Source organism: Neofelis nebulosa, chromosome 9 (assembly GCF_028018385.1).
Source record: "Neofelis nebulosa isolate mNeoNeb1 chromosome 9, mNeoNeb1.pri, whole genome shotgun sequence".
NCBI lineage: Eukaryota > Metazoa > Chordata > Mammalia > Carnivora > Felidae > Neofelis > Neofelis nebulosa.
In genome coordinates, this window is record NC_080790.1 from 51,176,768 (window position 1) to 51,203,197 (window position 26,430).

Consider the following 26,430-nt stretch of genomic DNA (forward strand, 5'->3'; position numbering starts at 1 on the left):
CAAAGGGTTTTCTTTTCTAAAAAAGTGTTAATGTATAACTCTATATCGTAATAGAGTTATGTGATAGAGTAATATCATAAATATTTGAGATGTTGATTTAAGATTAATTCCTGGAGGGGAATTAGCAGGTAAAGTAGCATGCATGTCTTTTTAAATCTCTTGGTGTGTATTGTTGAACTTCTGTCCACAAAAGTGTGCCAATGTGCACCTAAGACAGAGCCTCTAAGTACCTTTGTCCCTGCACGTTCCCATCCTGAGTATTGCCACTAGGACGTGCTCCTTACAAAAGACTTTTCCCAAAAAGCTTAGAAAGTCAGAAAATAAGCATGCCTGCTGAAACCTAAAGTTTAAAATTAACTCAGAGGGGTGCTTGGGTGGCTCAGTAGGTTAAGTATCTGACTTTGGCTCAGGTCATCATCTCACGGTTCGTGGGTTCGAGCCTCACATTGGGCTCTGTGCCGACACTCAGAACCTGGGGCCTGCTTTGGATCCTGTGTCTCGCTCTCTCTCGGCCCCTGCCCTGCTCACACTCTGTCTCTCAAAAATAAATAAATGTTAAAAAAAATTAAAATTAACTCATAAAGGATTCAGTATTCTTTTTGTTTAGTTTTGGAATCAAGGTTAAGTTTGCTCTTTAAAAAAAAAAATATATATATATATATATATAACACATGTATAGAAGGGTGCATTCATCATAAATGTACAGTGTGGTACGTTTTCACAAAGCAAGTACATCCAAGTAACCTGCACTTAGATTCAGAGCCTAGCAGCATCTCAGGAACCTCTCGTGTACCCCTCAGTCACTACCCCAACAGGGAATCACTTTTCTGACTTCCTTTACTATATTCCAAGTTTGCCTATTACTGAATTTTATATGAAGGATATCACCAGGATGTACTTTTTTTGGTCTGTCTTCTTTCCCTCAAAATTATCTGTGGGACTCATCCATACTGTACGGACATCCATATTGACTCACCCATATTGGTGTATGTAGTATTTATTTGTTCTTTTTTCATTGCTTTCTGTGTCATATCGCCTTGTTAGAACTATATCAAAATTTACTTATCCATCCCCCTTATTTTCTGACTTCCTAAGCTTTTTGGGAAAACTCCCCTGTAAGTAGCATGTCCTGGTGACAATACTGGGGTTTGGAGTGAACAACAAACAGTGCTGCTTTGTACAAGTCTTTTAGAGGGTATTTTCCCTCACTTCTCCTGGATTATACCTACAGTGTTAAAGAGATAGCAATGAAATGCAGCGTGTAATCCTAGAGCTGGGATCGGGACCAGGGCAGGGGCATGTGTGAGATGGTATTGTGGTCTCTTGGAAAGTGAACATACATTACATATGATGTGAGTCAGTAACGTACTTGTTGGCGTTTCCTCCAAGAGAAATGAAGACATATGTCCCCACAAATTTCTGTACACAAATGTTTATAGTGGCTTTCTTCGTATTAGCCTAAAACTGAAAAAAGGTAAGAATGACCAACAGATAGTATATCTATCAGTGAAAACCTGACTGGGAACAGAGTCATTGCTTAGTCTGGAAGTTTCCTATATATCTCATAGGTCTCATTCCTTCTCTGTGTATTTGCAGACCTCCCTTCTGTAAAAAAACGTTTTCCCATCTGCCTTTCCCTTTTAATGTTTTTTAAATTATCAGTAAGTATGGTGGGTGTATTTTTTGTATTTGGTTGATAACAATTTACTTCTGTCATTATTCATTTTCATATGCAGATTGTCCCAAATGTGACCAATAGAAAACCTTTAAAGCAGTTTCTCTGTCCATTTGACAAGTCCTCTTTATCCTCTGATACTTTAGTACTTTTTGGCACAATGTATAGATATTCCAGACTCATCTTGTGGTCTCTGCCCCAGTCCTGGAATCATACATTTCTACAAACAGCTCTGATTCTCTTCAGAGAAGAATGGCATTTAGAAACCAAGATCTGAATGCTTAGGTGTGCTCACTGTTGCCGGAGCCTCATTGTTTCTAGGCCCTCTTAGCATGCATAGCTAGGAAATACCACTTCTTAAAAATGATGAGTTTATGCCAATACCTTTAATCCCAATCCAACATCTCAGAGGTCTTCCTTCCTCCCATTTCATATTTATATCCCCCTCCTCCCTGAATGAGAAGCCAACAAACATGTATACTCGCTTACCAAATCTCGCACACAAATGAAAGAATTTCAGAATTGCTATATCAGTACTATTCCCCAAAAGTGTATTAAGTGAAGTTCAAGATTTCTTTGAAGTTCTTTTTGTCCTTGGACTCTATCCTCCTGAGGGTGTACAGTCACAGAATTGTGGTCAAAAGTTATTTGAAGTAATGTTTTTCTTCTGTGTGGTTATTTGTTTGATATACAGTTAGGTTTATTTGTTATTGTTGGCATTCAGTTTTAGTTGCTTTTCTGTTCCTATTGATTTTTGTTAATATCTAAAATATCAACATAAGTCAAAGCTATATAAAAAGGCATGATAAACGTTCCACTCCCTGGGGCATCTGGGTGGCTCAGTTGGTTGAGCATCTATTGATTTGGGCTTAGGTGATGATCACAGGGGCGTGGGATTGAGCCCTGCATTGGGCTCTGCACTGAGCACAGAGCCTGCTTGGGATCCTCTTTCTCTCTCCCTCTGCCCCTCTCTCCTGTGTGTGCTCTCTCTCTCTCTAAAATAAAATGTTTAAAAAGTTCCACTTCCCTTTTCACCTATCCTGTGCAGGTAAACAATTTTATCCGTCCTATTTCTTTTTCTAAAAATAAGCAGATACAAATATAGGTCCCATTTTTTCTTATACAAAAGGTAGCATTCTATATATACTCTTTTGCACATTGTTTTTTCCACTTAATCACATATTCTAGAAATCACGGCCCATCAGTTTATACAGGTCTTCCTTGTTCTGTTTTTTTTTTCTTTTTAACATTTGTTTATTTTTGAGAGAGTGCAAGGAGGGGAGGGGCAGAGAGAGGGGGACAGAGGATCCAAAGGGGGCTCTGCTGACAGCAGCAACAGCAGTGATGTGGGGCTTGAACTCACAAACTGCACGATCATGACCTGGGCTGAAGTCGGACACTCAACCAACTGAGCCACCCAGGTGCCCCATCATTCTTTTTTTTAAATGGCTATCTAACTGTCTACTTTGTGGAAGTGGCATAATTTATTCAGCTAATTTCCTTCATATGGACATTGAGACTACGTCCACTATATTGCTATGATGAATTATGCCAGAATGGGTAATCTTGTGCATATTGTTTTGATATAGTTAGAGATATATCTTGAGGGTAAATTTCTAACTTCTGTGTAAGGACTAATTCAATAGACATTTCTGGAAACACTAAACAAGAAAAAAGAAGATGCAAATAAACAATATTAGGAATAAAAAGTACAGTAACTGTATATACAATGGAACTTTAAAAGATCAGAATGCATTAAACGATATGGGGTAATAAATCTGAAGACCTGGAAGAAAAGGGCACATTTCTAGGAAAGCACAGCTTCCCAAAGACCACCAAGCAAGAGGAAATAAGGAATATGACTAGACTATGAATAACAAGAAATTAAATCAGCTGTTTAAAATATATGCACCAGGGGCGCCTGGGTGGCTCAGTCGGTTAAGCGTCCAACTTCGGCTCAGGTCATGATCTCGCGGTCCGTGGGTTCGAGCCCCGCATTGGGCTCTGTGCTGACAGCTCAGAGCCTGGAGCCTGTTTCAGATTCTGTGTCTCCCTCTTTCTCTGACCCTCCCCTGTTCATGCTCTCTCTCTGTCTCAAAAATAAATAAATGTTAAAAAAAATTAAAAAAAAATAAAATATATGCACCAAAGAACGAACAAAACATAACCACTAGACTCCCATGATCTTCCAGATGACTACTCTTTATTTTTATTTTTTTAATGTTTATTTATTTTTGAGAGAGAGAGACAGAGCACAAACAGGGGAGGGGCAGAGAGAGAGGGAGACAGAGAATCTGAAGCAGGCTTCAGGCTCTGAGCTGTCAGCACAGAGCCCGACACGGGACTTGAACTCACAAACTGTGAGATCATGACCTGAGCCAAAGTTGGACCCTTAACCGACTGAGCCACCCAAGTGCCCCTCTGGATGACTACTCTTAAAACAATAGCCAAACTCAATTTTCATTATACTCAAGAAAGAGGATAAAAAGAAGAAATGTTCCCAGTTCATTCATGAGGCACTTTGAGACCAATACCAAAGAACTAAATGGAAGAAAGAAAAATTGTATGCTAATATCACTTATGAAATTACAAATAGAAGTCCAAATGAAATAACAAATTGAATCCAGCAATGCATTAAGATATGTCATAACCGATTTTTACTAAGAATGATAACATTAGGAATATATTAATAGAGTTCATCACATTAACAAATTAAAGGAGAAATGTGATAATCTCAGTACATTTAGAAAAATGATTTGGTAAAATGAAACATAACTCCATTTATGACTTTTTTTTTTTTAAGAGCAGATTAGATTCAGAAGGGAACATTGTTAATTTATAGAGGGTCTATCCAAAAAAAAAAAAAAAAAAAATCCCAACCCCAAAGCAAGCAGCATTCTTAAAGATGAAACAGGTGAAGGTAAATTCTTTTTTTTTTATTTTTTTAACATTTTTTATTTTTATTTTTGGGACAGAGAGAGACATAGCATGAACGGGGGAGGGGCAGAGAGAGGGAGACACAGAATCGGAAACAGGCTCCAGGCTCTGAGCCATCAGCCCAGAGCCTGACGCGGGGCTCGAACTCACGGACCGCGAGATCGTGACCTGGCTGAAGTCGGATGCTCAACCGACTGCGCCACCCAGGCGCCCCAAGATGAAGGTAAATTCTTAATGTCTGGGACAGGGTAAGAGTATCTGATATCCAACATTTTCCTGGAAGACTAGCAAATACAGTAACACATGACAAAATAAATCAGTAGTAATAGGATTGGAAAGGAAGAAACAAGAACATTCATGAGCATAGGCAAACTATTAGAACTACTATTTTTGAAGATGTCTGGATGTAAGATCAGTATATAAAACATTATTATAGGCCTTTGGACCTATAAAAAACGTCTAGAATATAATGTTTAAAAAAAGGTAGTATTTACAATAGCACTTAAAACTATAAGGTACCATAGCAACATTTTTTTTTTTTTTGGATAGGAAACAGTAAAACTGCTTTTATTTGAAAACAACATGATTGTGTACATAGAAAATCCTAAGGAATTTTCCAAAAAGTGGCTAGAATTAATAAATAAACTTAACAAGGTAGCAGGCTACAAGGTCAATATACAAAAATCAATTATATTTCTATATACCAGCAGCAAAAAGCCTTATACATCATTTACAATGACATAAAAGATATAAAATCTTCAAGAATAAATGCTTCAGAGGTTATACAGGATTTCTCCGCTGAAAATTACATGCGTTGCTGAGAGAAATGAAGGAAGACCTCAGTAAAGTCAGATATATACCTTGTTTGTGGATTGAGAGTCAATAGTGTTAAAATGTTAATTTTCGGGGCGCCTGGGTGGCGCAGTCGGTTGGGCGTCCGACTTCAGCCAGGTCACGATCTCGCGGTCCGTGAGTTCGAGCCCCGCGTCAGGCTCTGGGCTGATGGCTCGGAGCCTGGAGCCTGTTTCCGATTCTGTGTCTCCCTCTCTCTCTGCCCCTCCCCCATTCATGCTCTGTCTCTCTCTGTCCCAAAAATAAATAAAAAACGTTGAAAAAAAAATTTTAAAAAAGAGCCTCTTATGGTTTGCCTCTCTCCCTCTCTGTTTGTAACTATTTTTTCCCCTTCCCTTTCTCCATGGTCTTCTGCTAAGTTTCTCAAGATCCACATATGAGTGAAAACATATGATATCAGTCTTTCTCTGACTAACTTATTTCACTTAGCATAATACCTTCCAGTTCCAGCTACATTGCTGCAAATGGCATGATTTCATTCTTTCTCACTGCCAAGTAGTATTCCATTGTATATATAGACCACATCTTCTTTAATTTTTAAAAAATGTTTATTTATATTTGAGAGAGAGAGAGAGAGACAGAGTGTGAGCAGGGCAGGGGCAGAGAGAGAGGGAGACACAGAATCCAAAGCGGGCTCCAGGCTCTGAGCTGTCAGCACAGAGCCCGATGCAGAGTTCGAACCCATGAGCTGTGAGATCATAACCTGAGCCAAAGTTGGACGCTTAACCGACTGAGCCACCCAGGTGCCCCTGAATGGACATTTTTCTAAAGAAGACATACAGGTAGCTCACAGACACCTGAAAAGATGCTCAACATCATGCATCATCAGGAAAATGCAAATCAAAACCATGAGAGGGGCGTTTGGGTGGCTCAGTCAGTTAAGCATCCAACTTCGGCTCAGGTCATGATCTCACAGCTCGTGGGTTCGAGCCCCTCACTGGGCTCTGTGCTGACAGCTCAGCGCCTGGAGCCTGCTTCAGATTCTGTGTCTCCCTCTCTTTCTGCTCCTCCCCCTCTCAAAAATAAGTAAACATTAAAATTTTAAAAAACATAATGAGATATCACCTTACCCCTGTCAGAATGGCTGAAACCAAAAAGATGAAATAATAAATGTTGGTGAAGATGTGGAGAGAAAGGAACCCTCGTGCACTATTGGTGAGAATGTAAATAGGTGCAGCCACTGTAGAAAACAGCATGAAGGTTCTCAAAAAATTAAAAATAGAAATACCATATGATCCAATGATCCCATTACTGCATATTTACCCAAAGAATATGAAAACACTAATTCAAAAAGATACGTGCACACCTATGTTTATTGCAGCATTATTTACAATAGCCAAGGTATAGAAACAATTCAAGTGTCCATCCTGAATGGATAGGGAAGATGTGGTATATCTATATGTGGGACATTACTCATCCATAACAAGGATGAGATCTTACCATTTGTGACAACAGGGATAGACCTAGAAAGTATCATGCTAAGTGAAATAAGTTAGACAAAGAAAGACAAATACCATATGATTTCACTTATATGTGGAATCTAAAAAACAACAACAACAAACAAAACAAAAAAACAAATGAGTAACCAAAAAGCAGAAGCAGACCTATAATTACAGAGAACAAACTGTTGTTAAGCCAGAGGGAAGGGGGTGGGGAGGTGGGCAAAATGGGTAAAGGGGACTGGGAGATCAGGCTTCCAGGTATGGTATGAAAAAGTTACGGGAATAAAAGATTTAGCATAGGGAATATAGTTGATGGTACTGTAATAGCGATGCATGGTGACAGAGCTCTCTATTTCTCTCTCTCACATGCACACACAAAGTGTCCCTGTTTCAATGAATATTGTCTTGAATTCTACTTCATCTTATATCAGTGTTTCTATTCCTGTTTTGTTTATTTGCTCTGTAAATCATTGCCCACACCTTTATATGAGTGACATTTTGTTTCTGCATTTTTTGTATTGTATGTCTCTTGACAAAATGTAGCTGAGTTTTACTTCTTCACTCAGTTTGAGAAACACTGTCTTTAATTTTAATAATAAACGGAACCCATTCATATTTGTTCTGCTACTGGTTATTGTGACTACTTATCCCAGCCATCAAATAGTTTGTTGTTGGTTTATTAAGCTTTGCTATTGTTTCCACTTCCTTTCCTGATTTGTACTAGAGTGACCTTCTCAATGGTCCTTTGGTTTCTTAAGTAGTTTGGAAGGGAAACATCCTACTTTTCTCTAATTACTATTCATCTGTAATATTTTATAGAGAGGTTCTATTATATTTACCCTATATTAATAATAAATTATTCAATTAATAATTGAATAATAAATACGACCTCCTTAACCCTCCTCACATAGGAAGAGACTTTTTTTTAATGTTTATTTTTGAGAGAGAGAGAGAGAGAGAGACAGAGTGCAAGCAGTGGAAGGGAAGGGAGAGAGGAAGACACAGAATCTGAAGCAGACTCTAGGCTCCAAGCTGTGAGCATAGAGCCTGTCGTGGGGCTCGAACCCACGAACTGTGAGATCTTGAGCTGAGCCAAAGTTGGATGCTTAACTGACTGAGCCACCCAGGTGCCCTGGAAGAGATTTTTAACATACCATTTTCCTCTATTCTCTGCTTTACCATTTTACCCACACACACCTGCCAAGATTTTGGAGATAATCTGGAATCTCATCAGATTTTTGAATCTTTGCTTAATTAATACCTGTATGAAACTTCACAATTATTTAGGCTTTGTGTGTGTGTGTGTGTGTGTGTGTGTGTGTGTGTGTGTGCGCGCGCGCATTCTATGTTTGGCTAGAGCACGTCTGTGAATAATATTCAGAGTGTGTGGGCAATATACTTTTTGAGTCCTTGCATATCTGGAAATGTATTTTTTTTCTCTCTCATACATGAACAATAGTTGGCCTGATTCTCTTTTCCTTTGTAGGTAAACCTCCCCCACTCCCCTTAGGATCCTTTGGTATTTTTTCTTTTTATCTTTGGAGTTCAGAAATATCCTCAGGATTAAAAAAAAAATCTTCTCTGTATATTTTATAAAATTATACAAGTAATACATGAATATGTTCTTTGGAATTCAAAAATACCACCAAGACTTTTTAAAGAATATTTTTAAAGTTATACAAGTAATACATGAATATGTTCTCTCAGCTCAGAATTCAAACAACGCAAAAAAAGTAGAAATTCCTCTGACAAGTCTCAATCCGAAATCTGCTCCTAGAAGTAACCTCTGTTAGAACTTTGATGTGAATTTTCAGGTTTTTTTCTAGGCATTTGCATATATATGAATCATCATTTAAACGTTCTTTTTTGTTTTGTATTTTTTCCATTAAAAATACAACAGTATACTTATTTGTCTACAATTAGCTTATTACATTTAGTAATTTGGCTACATAAAGATCTGGTTCATCATTCATTCATTCATTTGTTTTTTCCTGCTGAGTAATATTCTCTCCCCCAGTGATGGACTTAGGTTGTTTCTGATTATTTGCTATTAGAAATAACAGTGCTGTGAGGCTCCTGGGTAGTTCAGTCAGTTGAACGTCCAACTCTTGATTTCAGCTCAATTCATGATCCCAGGGTTGTGGGATTGAGCCCTGCATTGGGCTCCATGCTGAGCATGGAGCCTGCTTGAGATTCTCTCTCTCTCTCTCTCTCTCTCTCTCTCTCTCTCTCTCTCTCTCTCTCCTCCTCTGCTTACCTGCTCTCTCTCTTTCTAAAACAAATAAACAAACAAAAAAGAAATAACAGCACTGTGAAAAATTCTTGTGAAATTCTTCTCACCCAAGTATGAAGATTTCTCAAAGGCCCATTCTAGAAAGTGAATTTGCTGTGTAAATAGGTATACACATTTGCATTTTTGATAGCTATTGCCAAATTTCCCTTCAGGAAGGCTACATTTCACTACACCTTAGTAACATTGGTATTTATATTTTTAGATTTTTTTTTTTATGACAACCTGATGGGAGAAAGGTAGCATCTCACTATGGTTTTAGTTTTTGTTTCCCTGAATACCAAAAAGCTTGTGCTTCTTTTCATCTATGTACTTACCATTTATATTTCCTCTTCTGTGAATTACCTGTTCACATCCTTTGTCCATTCTTCCATTGGCTGTATTTTCCAAATTAATTTTAAGAGTTCTTTATATATTGGGTACTAATCCTTTGAATTATATACATTGCAGATCTCTTCCAGCTATTTTCTCTTCATTCTTTGGTGTCTTTGTTGTGGAAAGTTTTAAATATTGACATTTTAAAATATAACAATCTTTCCTTGGATGGGTTTTGAGTTCTGTCCCCCACCCCCCCCCCTTGTCACCTTCATCTCCTTTATTAAAATTACCAGATTTGTGAGGTTCGTGTCTAGGAATCAACTCTTGGATGTATTGATCAATTCTTCTATTTTCATCTTCTAATTTATTCATTTCTGCTTTTGTTTTTATAATATCCTTTTTCCCTCTTTCCCTTGGTTTATTTGTGGTGTTTTAGTTTGGTTTTTTTTTTTTTTTTTTTTTACTTTTTATCTCAAATACTTTATTTATGCTCATTCTTTCTTTCTAATAAAAATTATTGGGGCTGTGAATTTGCTTCTGAGTATATCTTAATACCTAGCTGTATCTAATATGTGTTTGTATACAGTGATCCATATTTTTATTTTCTAAATAAGTTTGAAATTTCTGTTTTGTTTTGACTCTTCTTTAATCAGGTAGTCAGAAGAACACATTTTGAATTGCAAGTGGTTTGTTTTTTACAAATGTGTTCTTTTCTTATTATTTTCTACTGTGTTGTATTTTCAGAGAGAATGATTCTGCCATTGGAGATGTATTGTGGTTTTCTCTGTAGCATACTATACGATTATACCAGTTAGGAATAGGACCATCTGCATATTAAAAATTTCAAAATAACAGTGGCTTAAAGAAAATAATTTATTACTCTCTCATGTCAAAGAAGTTTGGAGGTAAGTGGATCCCCGTAATGCTACCAGGAACCCAGACTTCCATATTTCTGCACCATTCTCCGTGCTGGCTTCTGTCATCAGAATCCCCTCATAGCCCAATACGGTTGTCAGAGTTCTAGCCATCCATATTAAAGAGTCAGAGTTCACATCCATATTAAAGGGAAGAGTAAAAGAATGTACTTCCCAACAGAGTCAGTTCCCTTTATGGAGACTTCTTCAATCTCTCATACAACATTTCTGTTTATATTTCATGCAGAATCTCCCAACTATAGGAATTCTGTTAGTAAGCAAGAAGAGAAGAATGGTTGATATGTAGGCAAAGAAGAATCTGCCATAATAATTTTAATAAATATTCCATCAACACTTGAGAAAGAAAGATGCATCATTTAGCAATATTGTTTCTTTGCAAACCAGAGAAGTTGAATTTGGGGCTCATTTCCCCATAAGAGGCCAACTGGATCCTCACACAATTAATGGGTGCCATTAACTAGGATGAACTAGATAACCCATGGGATACCAGCACTGTCTCTAGTTGACAGGGTGTTATTGAGGACACCCCATTAATTTCCACTCTCTTCTTCCTACCCAAGACAAGTCAGTTATCTCAGGTCCCTACAGCCTTGGAGGCATCCTGGGAACTTGGGTGCCGTCCACTCTTGTGTTATTCAGGGGTTTACTGCTAAAGCAGATGCTGTGAATGTCCTATGAGGACCAATCCTCTCCCAGCCTGGAACAAGCACCCCTGTGAATAAATGTGTAGTGTATGGGAATACGGTGCCCTGGCTCTGAGATCTGTATGAACACTTGATTGAGGTGAATGGGCAGCGAGAGCTGGGACATCTCCCAGTAGGCCTCAGTGGCAGCCAGAGCCAAAGTGGCAATGCTCACCCAGTCCCCACTTCCTAGTCCCAAATATTCATATTCCAGGATTCAGAATAGCTGGCCCAGAGACCAGGTCCTGAAAAGAGCCACTGGATGAGGCACACCTGTAGCCTTCTATCCTGGCACTTTAACGTGGCTAAGAATTCAGAGGGCTCACTTTCTCATTCCCTCCTGGGCCACTGCCTTGCCTTGTATGGAAGGGGCACCATGGCCGTTCCGGCCTTCTACCAGAGCCTGGCTCCCTCTAGCCACATCAGCTTCCCTAAGGCCCCCACCATCACCTGGTAGCACTGAACATCTCAGCAAATGCCTGGTCTGAAGGGGAGTGAAGGTTCCAGTCCACACCTTAGGGAAGCCCCTGGTGTGATAGAATGCGTAAGAAATATATACATGCAGAAGCCACTAAAATGCTTACCAAAATAGAAATGGGGTGCTGGCAAATGTGCTAGGAACCGGGTCCCTGAGTTATGAAGGGAAGGGGTGATTAAGGCTGGCAGATGCCTCAACTGAGATGCTTCTGGAAGCAGCATCCACGCTTCCTGCCTAGGTGAGCATCCCCAGCCCTGACCCCCGTGTTGTTCCCGCCTTGCCTGAGAGTAACCCCGCCCCCACCCTGCTCGCTCTCCAGAGCTCAGGAGAAGCGAGCTGGTTTTCTCCCAGAGGCTGGTGCCAGTTTAGTCAGCAGATTTCACAGATCCACTGGCACCCGTGTAACGTCTTATTTTAAGCTTAACATTTGAAGATGGGAACTTTTCCCCCTTTGGTGTGTGGCAAAGAGATCCCAATTTATACATAAGCATGGTGGCTAAGCCAGGGCACCAAGGCTGTTCCCCAGGCTAGTGCAGTTCATGCTACCTCTTCCTTGGGTACCTTCCCAGAAGAACCCCGCCAACCGTGGTTGCTTAGAAGTGGCAGTTCTGTTCCCAGGTTTCCACTAAGAGGTGTGCAGCACTGTCCTTTCCATGCACGTGCGGCTGGGGAGAGGCAGGGCCAGTGTTCCGAACCCTGTCCTATTCTCTCTGCGTTTTCCCACCTGCCAGCCTGCACCCTGCACCCTTGGCTACCATAATGTCGCAGATGCCAGCTTTCTCTTGCGGGCCCGAGCTTCTCTCAGGGGCCATTTGTGTCTCCCTCCTCACCTCTGCACTCCCCGTGATGCTGCTGTCCTCCTCTCCCCTCCCCCTGTCATTCTCAAACCCTCAAAACTCAAGGCTCCAATCTCCCGTATCCAGGTGGGAGACTGAGGGGGGCAGACCGGGAGCATCCGGTCAGTGAGTCCAGTGGCCTTGGGTTACATCCAAACCAGATCTCTGTCTTGGGACATTCAGAGCTTGGATTCTATGCTCTGAACCCTGCACTGCATGTGCATACACGGACTTAAAAGCCTCAGAAGGTGCAGGTGTGGGTCACTTCACCTCCAGGGGGAGGAGGGGTAGACCACAGAGGGTTCATTTCACGTGAGGATTTGGCTGTGTCCCAGAGCCTTTGCGGTGTCTCCCAACCCTCCTCATCCCAGACTCTGCTTTTTCACACATTTAAATGCCAATCACAATTTCTCCCTGGCCTACCTCCGTTGTAACCCGACAGCAGTCAGTTTGGCCTGGTTCGCACCAGAGGTGTTACTCAGTTAAGCTGGAATTGACCAGTCAGGGACAAACATTCATTGGATACACGATATTCTCTTTAACTGGTTGGGATCCTTTAAATAGCACCCCTCATGCACTGAAGTGTTACTTTTCAGATCGTTAGCCACATAAATCAGAAGATGGAGACAAAGTAGAAGGAAAAAACAGGCAAATTGTTGAGTACTGGGGCCTGTGGTGGGTCTTTCAAAAATGAAAAGGGACATTTTGGAATTGAGTGAGTCAGTATGGAGGACACAGGTACAATGCCAGAGGACTGTCGCTTTGCCAGTGAGGACTCCCAGGTATGTGAGCAGTGAATGTCGATGGTTCCGAATGTCGTCGGAAGCCTCTGGAAGTTCTTGAGGAAGATAGACTTTAAGCAGACAGATTCTTACCACGGAGAACCAATACTGCCAAGAAGGCAGGCAGGGTGCTGAGGGAGCGAATGACAGGGGACCTAACTCCTCTTGAGGGTCAGGGAAAGCTTCCTGAAGGAAGTGACAACTAGGCTGAAACCTGGAGGATGAGGAGGGATTAGCCGAGTAGAGAAGGGGTGGAGATGACAGGGACAGTGCTGTACCCTGTACTTATCCCCTGACTTGAGTTTCACCACCTCATTGTTTTGACACACACTGTGCTTCCTCTCTGGATTTTCTGTGCTTTTTTCTTTTAAATTTATTTATTTATTTTGAGAGGGAGAGAGAGAGAGAGAGAGAGGGAGAGAGAGAGAGAGAGGAAGGCGAGGAGGGACAGAGAGAGGGAGAGAGAGAGAATCCCAAGCAGGTTCTGCACTGTCAGCGCAGAGCCTGATAGAGGGCTTGAACTCATGAGATCATGACCTGAGCTGAAACCAAGAGTCGGATGCTTAACTTCCTGAGCCACCCGGGTGCCCCTGGATTTTCTGTACTTATAAAACATCTTTCTCCTACTGCTCGACTCTGTTTTGCATGGCAGCAGCCTGAAGGAGTGAGGGCTGCTCAGTTCTCTCTTTCTGAGCATCGTAGGACATTGTGACCAGCGGCCTTGCTCTCCTGTCTTCATCTTCAGCCATTCGCGTCCCACCTCTGGCCAAGCAGATCAGGATATTTGGGGGTGCCCCTCTCCCACATTGAGACCTTATCTCTCTGCAGAGGTTAGAATACTCTGAAGGAGGAAGCCTGGAGTAAAGGTGTGAGCCAGTTGCCATCTGGGTGCCATTGGCCCCATTCCGGATTCTGTCCTGAGATGAGCCTCAGGCACAAACCCCCCGTCTTCCTGGCTGGCCAGGCAGCCCCAGAGTTGAGCTATTGGTCACCAGGTGGAGTGATAAGCCGGCTGCTCAGGAACCAATCTCACTAGTGAAGGCATAATTCAAGGGCATTAGTAATGGTACGGAATTCTGAATCAGAAAGGACATCATCTGCAGCCTTCCTATGTGGCAATCCCTGTATTTAAACAGCTATTGCTACCTCCATGCTGTGTGGCAAACATCCACAGAATTTCTGTGGCGACCATAAGAATTTGTTCTTAGAGGTCTGTGGTTACCTGGGGTCTAGCTGCGTTCGACTGTGCTTGACTGAGGCGGTACTACGTGCCATTGCAGGTCTGGGGTCAACCGGGAGTCAGCCAACGCAGACTGTACTTTGCTTCAAACGTCTCTCATCCTCCTTTGATGAGGCCTCTGAGGCCTGGGCTCCGAACTGGCACACTGCCACTTCCTCCCACATGCTTTTGGCCACAGCAAGACATATATGTCCAAGCCAAGCCATGCCAAGAGCATGGAAATATATTCTTCCTGTGTCAAGGGCATGGATGCAGGGAGGAGTGAAGAATCGGGACCTAAAACTAATCTGCCCCTCTCTCCAAGAGCGTGCCCTCATGCAATGCAGGGTTTTAATACAAGGAGTAAGGAGGAAATGGGTGATGGTGGTCATGGTCACAGTCCATCATAGATCTTTTGCCTGGCCAAGAATTCATGTTCTTTTTTTTTTTTTTAATTTTTTTTAAACGTTTTATTTATTTTTGAGACAGAGAGAGACAGAGCATGAATGGGGGAGGGGCAGAGAGAGAGGGAGACACAGAATCGGAAGCAGGCTCCAGGCTCCGAGCCATCAGCCTAGAGCCCGACGCGGGGCTCGAACTCACGGACCGCGAGATCGTGACCTGAGCTGAAGTCGGACGCTTAACCGACTGAGCCACCCAGGCGCCCCAAGAATTCATGTTCTTAATAATGAATTAGTAATGTTCTTCCAGTGTGTAGTGTGGACCCAGCTTTGTGCTGAGTGCTTTGGGGGACATCAGAGAGAAAAACCCTGATTCTACCTTCAGGAGCTCACTATTGAGGGATGAGGCTTGTGTTCAAGGACAAGATGGGGGCAAGATGAAGCTCGATTGTGTCATGCAGCCTGTGGAGTTCAGAGAAAGGAGAGACCGGCAAAAACTAGAAAAGGATGAGACAGGAGGAGAGGAATGATACGGACACCTTATACCTAGTGAGCACTTGCTGCCCACTAAACCCTGGGCCGAATTCTTTCCATGCGTTGCTTCTTCTCATGGCCATCCAGAGAGGTGCCAGCATGGTGCTCATTTAACAGGAAAAAAAAAAAAATGGAGGCACAAGGGCTCAAGTAACTTGTGTGTGGTCACGCAGCTGGTAAATACCAGAGCCAGGATGTGAGTCCAGCTCTTCGTATGACCAGAGCCTGCATGTTAATCACCGGGGCCTCTGGCCGGCCACTTGAAGCGAAGGGGAGCAGCAAAAGTAGACAGATGTGAGAAGAAGACAGCTGCCAGGGGGCGGGAGCTGTGGAGGGGACCCCAGCCGTGTTATGAACTATAAATGGGAGCAAAGACTGGATGTGCGATTTGGCCAAGGTCCTGCAGCAAGATAGGGTGGAGGCTGGGCTGGAAATTCTGGCTGCTGGCTCTCCTTCCACTTTCCCTGGTACCAGCCGCTTTCTGGGCTCTCTCCACCCGTCTGCGCGGCCACGCCTGAAGCGCTTCCCTCTTGGAAGAGGTGCAATCCACTGGCATTGAAGCCGGGTGGACTGGCTCCCTCTCTCTATCCATCTCTTTCCTCCTTTCTCCTGCCATGTTCTGGAAAGGGCAGCGTGGGGGAATGTGGGCAGGTTGCACCAGAGATATACATCTGAGAACTGAAGGAACATTTATTTTTAATTTAGACTTAAAAAGAAAAAAGGAAGTTATAAAATATCTGCTCTTGCTCCTGGGACTGTGCAGATGGCGCTGCGTGTTGCCTAATAGGGAATGGGGCTGGCACCCATGTGCTCCCGGCCCCACCAGCCTGACTGTAGGACCTGGGAAGTGGGATCGCTATTCCCTTTGCCTCAGCCTCAGATGGTTCCCGTGGGTCCGTTTGGCCAATACAGCATGGGTTTCCACTGCCTTCTAACCTCACCCTCCCCAGGTCTGCTGATTTTTCTGCCTCTTCTAATGAGACCAGTCTCTCGGCTGTTCTGCTCCTGTGAGTGTGCACACGTGTCCCCTGCCCCACGCACGCACACGCGCGCACGGCTCAGCTCCATCCTACCGCCTACTTCGGCAGATAGCCACAGCATGCTGACCTCTCCCTTCTTTAGGTCCTGTTCGGATGTTAGAAGTTACCGGCTTGACATGACCGAGTACCTGATTAAACCATCTGGTCATTTTCATGTCCAGATGTTATAAAGGATATTCTCATACATTTTCCTGTTTGGTCTTTGTGCTTACTGTGGTTAGGTGCCATATATTCCTCTCTTCCTGTTTGCTCCATTGGGAGCACCACGGAACATGGTGCATAGAAGGTATTTGAAAATGGGCATGGAGTGTGACTCTTCCTTTGTGCTCAGGCGAATGAGCTGGAAAAGGAACCCCTAAAATCAGAGAGTTGGAGCCCTCAAGCCAAGAGTGAGGAGACCTTTCTGACGTTCTCTCTAGTTTGCTGTGAAGCCTTGGGCAAATCACTGAAGTTCTCTAAGCCTCAGTTTCCCCATTTGCAAAATATAGAAAGCAATCTCTATTTTGTCTGCGCCCCAGCATACTAATAAGAATCATGGTAAGTGACATAGGGGAAATTCCTAGCAAAATCGATCAATCATTCAATTTCTTTAAGAAAGCATGAGGGGTCAGAGGTGCCCAGCATGAATATCAGGCCCATGTTACAGCAGGAGGTTGGGACAGGAGGCTGGTCGGGTTTGGCTAATAAGGTTACAAGCTCACAGGTTACAAGCTGTGTGTGTGTGTGTGTGTGTGTGTGTGTGTGTGTGTGTGTGTGTGTGTTACATAGGCCTGGGTACTATTTCAGTTTCGTTCAGGGCTGTGGTTTGTTCTGGAAAAGACTTGATGTCACACAAAGACAATGCCTGCCACCAGAAAAGACAAGTGAAGGCGAAAGTGAGACAAAAGTTTAGGAATGGGAAGAAGCCAGGAGTGAAGTTTGGGCACAAAATACATGCAGTGATGGTTTGTACACTTGACAAATATGAGCCGTGGAGATCTGGCCTGAGGTTCTTGACAGTCATTGCAGAGAGAGACACAGTTAAATGCTCAACGTCTACAAGACAGATGCAGACCAGATGCTCAGAAGTATAAATTTCTGACCCCAAGGCCAGAAAAATTTCCCCCAGGAGGATTCATAAAGGAGATTCTGTGATGTAATGAGCAGTGAGTGTCCTGGACAATAGGTGTCTGGTAAATACAATGAGTCCCAAGGTGCTGTACCTTATGATGCTCCTGATGGCCCAAGCTCAGTTCAGGGAGTGTAAGGGAGACTGAGGAAGGGAAGGCAACGTGGCCCATAACACACACTTGTTATGTAAACCAACAGATTAGGGGGGATGATATGCTGAGTTCTCAACAGTGAATAACAGCTTTTACTTCTTCTTCTGGCTTTGGGAGGCAGTCAGGCATGCACGTGTGTACACACACACACACACACACACACACACACACACACTCACTGGATCACATTGTTTGTTCCCAATTTCAGGCCTCTCTAGGCTCAGCTTCCTCTCCGTGGAAGCTCTCTGGCTCCTGGCTAGAGGCTGACTAGGGTCCCCAGGGATTTTTCTCAGCCAGGCTGGGGAGGGGTGATTCCCTTTACAGGCAATGGGACTATCTCACTTGACTTCATACCTACTACTTGGAACTCAAGAGTAGAACTTTAAACCAAGGTAGGACCTCCAAGCTCAACCCCTTCACTCTATAGGTAAGAAAGCCAGAGCCCCAAAGGAGCCTGTCCTCTGCTGGAGACACTGTCGGCTGGAGATCACAGAGGCACGGGGCTGAGGTTGAGCTCCAAGCTCTCCTGATTCTCACTCCAGTGCCCTAAGCTGTTGCTGCAGAGAAAAATCAAACTGGGATCTCATTCTGGGGAGAAAAATCTCATAATTCCTCATTGGAGCTATGGAATGCCTTTACATTATATAATTTTATTCAAACTGATGTGGGCCAATAAATATAAATGTGTGTGTGTGTTTGCTGTCTTAAAACATTTTAATGTTTAAAACATGATTTACAAATGCTGCTGAGGATGTCTAGAATTTGATTTACTGCATAGTATTGGATGTTTATACTTGCTCCTTACAGAAATTCTTGCCAAAGAGCCATTTTATCTACAGGAATAATAAATAAGTCAATATGTGGATGGTTGTGCACATTTTTCCCATATGCATTGGTACTTGGTAGATGTTATTTTGCTCACAGGCTCTCAAAAGGTAAACTTGAAAGAGACACATGGATCCCTGAAGTCCAAAGTTTGGCCACTTGTCAAGATGAGACCATTAATGTTGACTTAAACCAAAAAAACAAAGTCAGCAAGCCTAGCTCTTAGGTGACATTTGGGCTTTGGGAATAATGAATCCAGACCCATGTAGCGGTACTCAGCCATATGTGTATTTGTTCATTCATTGATTCATTCACTCATTTGACAAGTATTTATTAGACATCTATGTTTCCTTCAGTAGCTTAAACATGGTGTAGATTTTCTTCATGGAGGCTCAGAGATAAAAGATCTAAATTCCCCCCCCGTTTGTATTTATAAAGTGCTTAAGGCCCTTGAAACGATTTTTCTCATCATATTTTAATCTGCACAAAAATCCTATTGGATGATGAGGGTGTGAAAGAGAGCTGGGTTAGCTGAGTGGAAGGAAAGATGTTCCTTCTGTTTGCTTGTTTTTATTGTCCCCCTGCCGTCAGTTATGGAAATAATACATGCCCAATGCTTAAAAGAATATAGGAATATTCAAGAAGAATGCAAGAAAGTACTGTATAACGTGACCTCCAGAGACATCTACTTGTGGGGCTATAGATTTGTTCATGAAGATACATATATGCTTATGTTTGTGTATATGGTTCTATGTGCGATGTGATGTCTTTTCTTTAACAAGAGTGGGATTGTGCTGTAATATAATTCTGCAACCTGATCCACTTCCTTCGTGTGCCATCTCACATGGGCAGCAGTTTGTATGTACACATCAGCCACCTCGGTTTGTACAGATCCAGCTTGACTTTTGCTCATGCCTGTGTCATTTTTCCTTGCAAAAGTGTAGGATGGTCCTTTTGCTTTATTCAGTCTTTCCTCTCTTTTTCTCTCATAGGTAGTTGGTCTTCTCTTGCCCAACCAGACACTGGCATCCACTGTCTTCTGGCAGGTAACAGTCCCTGGCAACAGAGGGCCTATGAAAGGGGGCCCCATAAATGCTGGTTATGATTCCCCACCCCAGTGTCTCCCATCCAGGCCCCTGGGGAAAAGCCACCCCATTTCCCCCGCCCTGACCCAGAAGCCACTGGGAGAACCCCGGAACTTCAGATGCTGCTGAGCAGGTCCCAGTGGCCCATGCCTAGACCATTTTATGTGACTAATTTTTGCACGAGGGGAGGATGGCTTATTTGTGGCCACCCGCTGCTCCTTGGCTGCTTGTCCAGAGGCCTGTGACCTCGAGGCCCTCGGCAGCATTTTGGTGTAAGCCTCACTGAGATCTGTGGGGAAGGTGAACCCACCGCCAACCCCAAGGTAGCAAGGTGGGTAGGGGAATATCATAGACCCTGGTGTCCACTCTTAGAGCCTGGGCTATGGCTCCCTTAAAACAGCTGAAGCTCTGTGTATGTGTGTCTATGCACAGAGAGCTGGGCAGGAAGAAAACCTGTCTGTCTTCAGGAAAAAATGTCAGAGTCTTCCCTGAATAAAACTCCTAACGGTGCCCACATCAGGGCACGGCCGGTGGCGCAAGACACCGGGCTGGGATACTTTTGAAAGAGGTTCACGGCTGTCAGTAATTCCAGGGGTTACACGTCCGCTTTCGGCTCAGTAAGGAATATAATAAGGATTAATGTGTCAGAGGCAGTGAGGCCCGTTTGGGGCAGTGAACGCCACGGTTCCGGGAGAGGTGACAGTCTCTGGATGGGGATGAACTGCCGGCATGGGCAGGACCGGTGTCCTGGTTTGGCAGCAACTGAGGGGTGTCCCAGGTTTTCAGCGCTGATGCTGGCGCCATCCCAAGCAAACTGGAACAGTCAGTCATGCTAACTTGTGGGATGGACAGAACCACCCACTGGACACAGCATCCCATTGTCTTTTTGGAGGCTGTGGCCCCACCGGGGTCCAGGCCTGGCTTCCACGCCTCCCCTGACTTCTCCTCTCCCCCACTTGCTTTCCAGTGGCTGAACCAGAGCCACAACGCTTGTGTCAACTATGCAAACCGGAACGCTACCAAGGTGAGCCGCTCAGAACAGGCTCGGGTGACCCTCAACCTCCCTCCAGGGTGGTGTGCCACCTTCGGGGGCTGCTTCCTCTGAGTTGAGCATTGTGCTTCTCCAAGCACCTTATTGAAATGGCCAGCCCTTCAGGAAGGGCCCCACTGGGGAGGGGCTGTTCAACATGAAGTGAAGAAGGCCCATGAAATGGGAATGTGCCTGAAGCAGTGAGAGAGATGAGCTCCGTTGGCGGAATCCTCCTTGGGCAACTCTTATCCCCAGATCTTGGATTAGGATGGCAACAGCCACATGGGGACTGAATTCCCCTAAAGCTTCCTCCAAGCTTGCCTGGAAGCTGCCTTGGTGCCCCTAGACTGTGGGCTGTAAAGCTGAAGGGCTGCTCCTGAGGGGTGAGGGGTCTGAGGGGCCTGTCACCTCCTCCCCAAAGTCCCCTGCGCTCCTGGGACAAGCTCAGGGTGGAGGCCTGTCACCCTTCTCTTGTCCAGGAAGGGGCTGGGCCCCAGCTTCACTGGTAACGCTGTATTTCCTGCACTTCTGTCCAAAGGCAGTAAGAGGGGAGGAGGAGTCTAGGTCCCCTTGGGGGGCCTGTCAGTTTGGGGAGGAGAGGCTGAGGGCGTCCTCTAACCTAGGGGGGTGATGGGGTAGGGTTAGTGGCTGGGCCTTGGTGGTAGGAACTTTGGGGCCTGAAACTCTGAGGACGCTCCCCTCCCCCGTCCAAACCTTCAGTCCACATCTCACGTGTGTGATCCACACGTGTACATCCCTGCTTGGATGGCTCTCACGTGCCTTGAACCAAACATCTCCAAAATAACAGAGCATAGTTAAAGGCAAGTTCCTCAGCTCTTTCTTAATTTTATATGTTGCAACTTGGGTTACATTTTTCCTTAGAAACATTGAGCACCCCTCGCCTATTGGCATGGAAGCCCGGTGGCCTCATGGGTTAAGGCCGGGAGAGCCAGCCAGGCACAGCCAGCCGGGCCGCTGCCATTTTCACCTAGACAGCCCTCCAGCTGCCCTCAGCCCACTTCCAGCATGCATCCTCCCTCCACTGGATATGCTTGCCCCAGACGTACATGACCCACGTTGGCCCTTGCTGTTGTCTACCTCCAGCCAGCAGTGTCTGCCCCTGAGCTCTCTAGAACAGGGCAAAAGTGCAGTGGGCCCCTTTGGCATCTCTCTGGACGTTCCTGCCCTGTATTTCCTGTATGGAGCTGTGCTGAGGGAAGCCTGGCTCCCTTTGGCTTCCAGAGGGATCTTTTCCTTCTCACCTGTTGGTGGGCAGGACTGTCTCTTGCTGGCTGGGGCTGTTTGCAAGGGTGGAGTATGGCAGCTTTGGGCACCCAGTGGGCCTAGAAATCTGTCTCTGCCTTCCAGCCTTCTCCTGCATCCAAGTTCATCCAGGGCTACCTGGGAGCTGTCATCAGCGCCGTCTCCATTGCTGTGAGTAACTCTCTCCCCACTTCTCTGTCCCACTGCTCTGCATCTGCCCCTCTCCCCTGCAGCTCTGGCCAGACCTGTCTGAGGTCAGGGCCAGGCAAGGATGTGGGAGACAGAGGTTTGTGTGGGTGGGCCACCAGGGCAGGCTTCCTCGGCAGACAAGAGAGTAGATTCTGGTGACACTTTACTAGAGAGACACAAACTTTAACACAGAGTGCTCGAGATTTTGGAAAGCCGGCGGGGAGGTGAGGCGGTGCCCATGAGTGATGCAAAGGGCTGTACATTCCAGCTGAGGACAGGACGTCTGTCCCTAGTAGGGCCCCTTGCCCCAGGACCCTCGTCAGAGGAGCTCACTCTCAGTAATGTGGCTGATGCAGGAAGCAAGGGGCTCAGGAACAGCTGTAAGGCTGGCCCAAAGGCTGGCTCCCCTTTGCTCTCTGCCCGAGCTCCCAGGGCACTATTGTCCTTCTCTGTGGCCTTGGTCATGTGGTTACATGTCCAGTGCATCCTGGAGGCCCTCCACAAGACAGGAATAGTTTCATTTGAATTCCTCAGGACTTTGAGAATAGAGCAGCTATTAAGTAGGGGAGGTTTGTAAACTGGCTGTGTGAGTGTAAGGCTGGATCCCAGATGAGGGCTGAAGGCAGGTGACACAGCAGGGGCCTGGGCCAGAGCCACAGTGGAAGCTCAAGTTCCCAGGACCTTGGCTACACTGGTCCCACCCTTGAGCCCACCCTTGTGCCCCCATCTTACTCTCTAGATCCTGGCTGGGTGGTCTCCTATAGCTGACTCCAGAGGGTGAAAGTCACTTCACAACTTTTGTTATTTTATTCATCACACAATAAATACATGCAATTGGTGAGAAAAAACTTACAAAATGCAAATTCGAAAATTCACGTATAATGAAAGAATTCACATATAATAATCTCTTTGCAAAACCCACTTTCCTTATCTTTCCCATGTCGTTAAGTGTAATAATTGTTCACAACTATGTACTAACCCACTGTACCCTACACCATCATTCATTCCACTGCTCTGGGAAAGTAGGGATTTGGGATTGTTCTGAGATGGCTTCTTTTACTCTGCTCCCGTGTGGACCACGTCCTCTCCAAATGACCTGTTGGGGAGTGATCCCCACTTCATACCAAGATTGAGCTCCCTCCCCGACTCGTTGCCTTACCCCAAGCCAGGAGCCAGACATTGCCTAATCTATTCAGATGGCTCGCCGAGAGACTGCAAACCCCACCCTGGTGGGGTCCCCAACCCAGCAGAGACTTCATTTGGGGCCATACAAACTGGCAGGCTCTGATTCTGGGGGGCTCCTGGCAAAGGTGATGGCTCTTGTGAGAGAAGGAAAGGGACTCTGTCACCTCCTCCTTGCTCTTCATGACAAGAGGAGCTGATGGCTCTGCCCAGTTTAGCAGCTTGAAAATCCCATCTTCCTTCTTTGAGATTTAAGGGTGGAGTGGGGTGGAGCTGAGGGGAGGAAACCACTGAGCAGCCCTGACTGGGAAGGGCTTGAGCCCTATCCTGGTGGGATGTCCTCCTCCTATAGGCTTGGGGCTCCAGGCTCTCAGCATCCCCAGGCCTCACTGTCCCACCCAAGGGCCCTTTGGGCATTCCATCCCTCCCATTTCCTAGGATCTGAGCTAGCCCAGATTGTGGGGTCGGGCCTCTGATGCCCAAGCTGCTGTTCCTGGGGACTGGGGGCCCTCCAGGCTCTCAGAGCCAGGATCTTACCCTCAGGGACCGGAGGCCTCACACTGGGCTGTCACAGCCCCCAGGGGTTGCGCCTGTGCTTGGGACATCCCAGCTCCCTTCCAGAGCCCTCAAAGAGGCTTTTCCTGACCATGCCAGCCCAAACTCTTCCCACAGCCCCAAGGCCTAGAAACTTCTGGCCTTCCCACACAGTCACTCAGTTACACCCGGTGTCCTGTCCTGTCATTGTTCTACTGGCTTACAAGATAACCAGGGACAGGCCCTGTGTCTTCTCCCCCATGGAGGGGGAGTGAGCACTGCTCCATAAATAATTGTTAATTAGGTTGCTGATTGATTGCCGGCCTCAGGAGGCCCCTCTCCGCCTAGATCCACGAGTCTTAGCCGTGGCAGCGTCCCTCTGCCTGACGTCTTCACACAGTGAGGGTCTAACTCCGGCAGATGGAGCGGAGTTTCTGACTTGGAAAATCTGCAGCTTGCTTGCTTTTCTTTTGTGTGTGTAAATCACAAAACCTCCAAAGAAAGAGGCTTTATTTTATTTTCCTTTCCCTTGTTCTCTGGAACCCTGGGCCCGCGGCCTCATTAACTGATCTCTGCTTCAATTAGTGACAAATCCCCTCCCAGGGAGAACCTGTTAGGAGGAGAAGACCTGCAAACAAGTGTCACGGCCCCAGTGGTTGGCCCAGCTCTGGCATTAATTAAAACGAGTCCCTACAAGCAGGCGGCGTGGATGGGGGTGCTGACAGGCTGAGGGCAAATCCCAGGGACTAAGGACAAGCTGGAGTGGAGGCTAGGCCCTGAGAGTCCAGTCTCCTCCCTGGACCTTTCCTCTCCCTCAGAAGAGCCAGAGCCCTGACCTTGGCCAGCACCCCCCTGAATCAAGGGCCCCCAGTTTGCACGGCCCCCCAAATGAAGTCTCATGCTGGTTACAGGACCACCAGTGCAGGGGTAGCAGCCTTTTGGTGAACTCTCTAAATAGATTTGGCAATGTCTGGCTTCTTGCTCGAGAATAAAAAAGAAATTTTGTCTTAAGTTATTTTTGAAATCTAACAGTTTGCTGTCTTTTAACAAAGGAAGCCTCTGTCATTCCTCACTGTATTTGAATTTGGGGGTTCATGTTGAGCATTTCTGTGGTCAGCCCCCCTCGGGCCCTGGCTACACAAGAGTGAGACCTACTCACTCCCTTCAGGGGAGTGTATATGGCAGGCAGTTGGTAGGTGCGAGGGGGTCACTCCGATTGGTATGTTGTCCTTCAAGACGAGGAGAGGGAAAGCTGAGGATATTCTGTGGTAGAACCAGAATTCTGATGAAGGTGACCCTTGGGTGTGGTGGTAAGTAGGGAAGAGGCCCCCCAAGTCACACAAGGCCGACTCTTCAGGACAGACCGGAGAGAGCCGAAGGCAGGGTTGAGGGTTCCCGGTAGAGGGCACAGCATGTGGAGAGGCATTCAGGAAAATGAGACTGTGATGGACTCCGGAAGTGATAGGGATGAGGTGGCAATGAACTGAGGAGTAGCAGAGCCGCTTGTGAAACACTGGGAGCGCCTACTCAGGAGTTAGGGGGCCACGCCGGCAGCGCTGGCTGGACTCAGGGACCTGGGGCGTTGCGGGGAGGGCGGGCAGAGTGGGCTGGAAGAGAAGTCATGGCGGGGCGGTAAGCCCAGCAGATGACCCCCATCATGGACATCAGGCCCTGGTGAGAATGGACCTGTGGCTGGAGAGGAAGGCTCAGGGCTGAAGTCCTCCATGCTGGTCAGGAGCTGTTTGGTACATGAGAGACACTTCACGCCTGGCTCTCAAACCCCTCACCTTCAGCCACGTCTTAGGTGGCTGAGCTCTTTCCCTCTTGGGGAATTGCTGTTCTCCATTCCCAAAGGGTCTGGGTCCTGAGGGGTTCTTTCTGAACAGGATACAGTGGTTGTCTGTTTACCTTTACTAGATATTGGAGTGCAAGGAGGTGTCCCAGGAGGTTCCTGGGCTGAACCCCTCCCCCTCCCAGTTCCCATTGCCTACTGGGAGCTCCATGTCCCAGTATCAGAGTGGCAAATAATCACAATGGTCGTAATGCCTAACACTTCTGGAATGCCTTCAGTGTGCCAGTACTGCTTAGGTGCCCTTCTCAGTTGTATTGATGAGGACACTGAAGCACAGAGGTGAAACCAGTGACAGAACCAGGACTCAAACACAGGCTTAATCGTACACTATTCTGCTAATACAAAGACACCATTTTCTTCCTGTTCCCAGTTGTGGCCTAAGGTGGAGGAAAGAGCCAAACAATGTTCTTGGCTTCCAGTTTAAAGGAACTGTAGCCATGCCTCCTGGCAGATAAGTCTGCCCCCACGTACCTGGAGAACAGTGGGGACTGGAAGAAAATTTTTGAAAGGCTCCTTAGGTGTAATGGGGTTAAACCCACTATCCAACTTCATACTTGGTTCCTGAACCTATGTTTTCTGGCCAAAGTTGAGCCAGTGGCATATATTTGTCCCTGGTCCAGAGGCTCCTTGTTCCGCCTCCTGCAAGAACCAAGTCTGGCTGGTTCTGTGGTGGAAGGCATACTTCAGAGTGTTCTTTGTGGTTGAGGGTGTACCTCAGAGTGTTCTCTGTGGTCCAGGGTGTACCTCAGGGTGCTCTCTTGGTCCAGGGTGTACCTCAGAGTGTTC

The 26,430-nt window shown here is 45.6% G+C and overlaps 1 protein-coding gene across 7 annotated transcripts in view; it reads left to right on the top strand.

Moving 5' to 3' along the window:
* SFXN5 (sideroflexin 5) overlaps positions 1 to 26,430 on the top strand; it is a 116,865-nt gene that overhangs the window by 42,044 nt on the left and 48,391 nt on the right. For all 7 annotated transcript variants that reach the window (XM_058683710.1, XM_058683708.1, XM_058683707.1 and 4 more), the window contains 3 exons: positions 19,502 to 19,555; positions 20,562 to 20,618; positions 21,993 to 22,058. In XM_058683710.1, the coding sequence (XP_058539693.1) occupies positions 19,502 to 19,555; positions 20,562 to 20,618; positions 21,993 to 22,058 (177 nt within the window). The remainder of the gene's footprint in view (positions 1 to 19,501; positions 19,556 to 20,561; positions 20,619 to 21,992; positions 22,059 to 26,430) is intronic.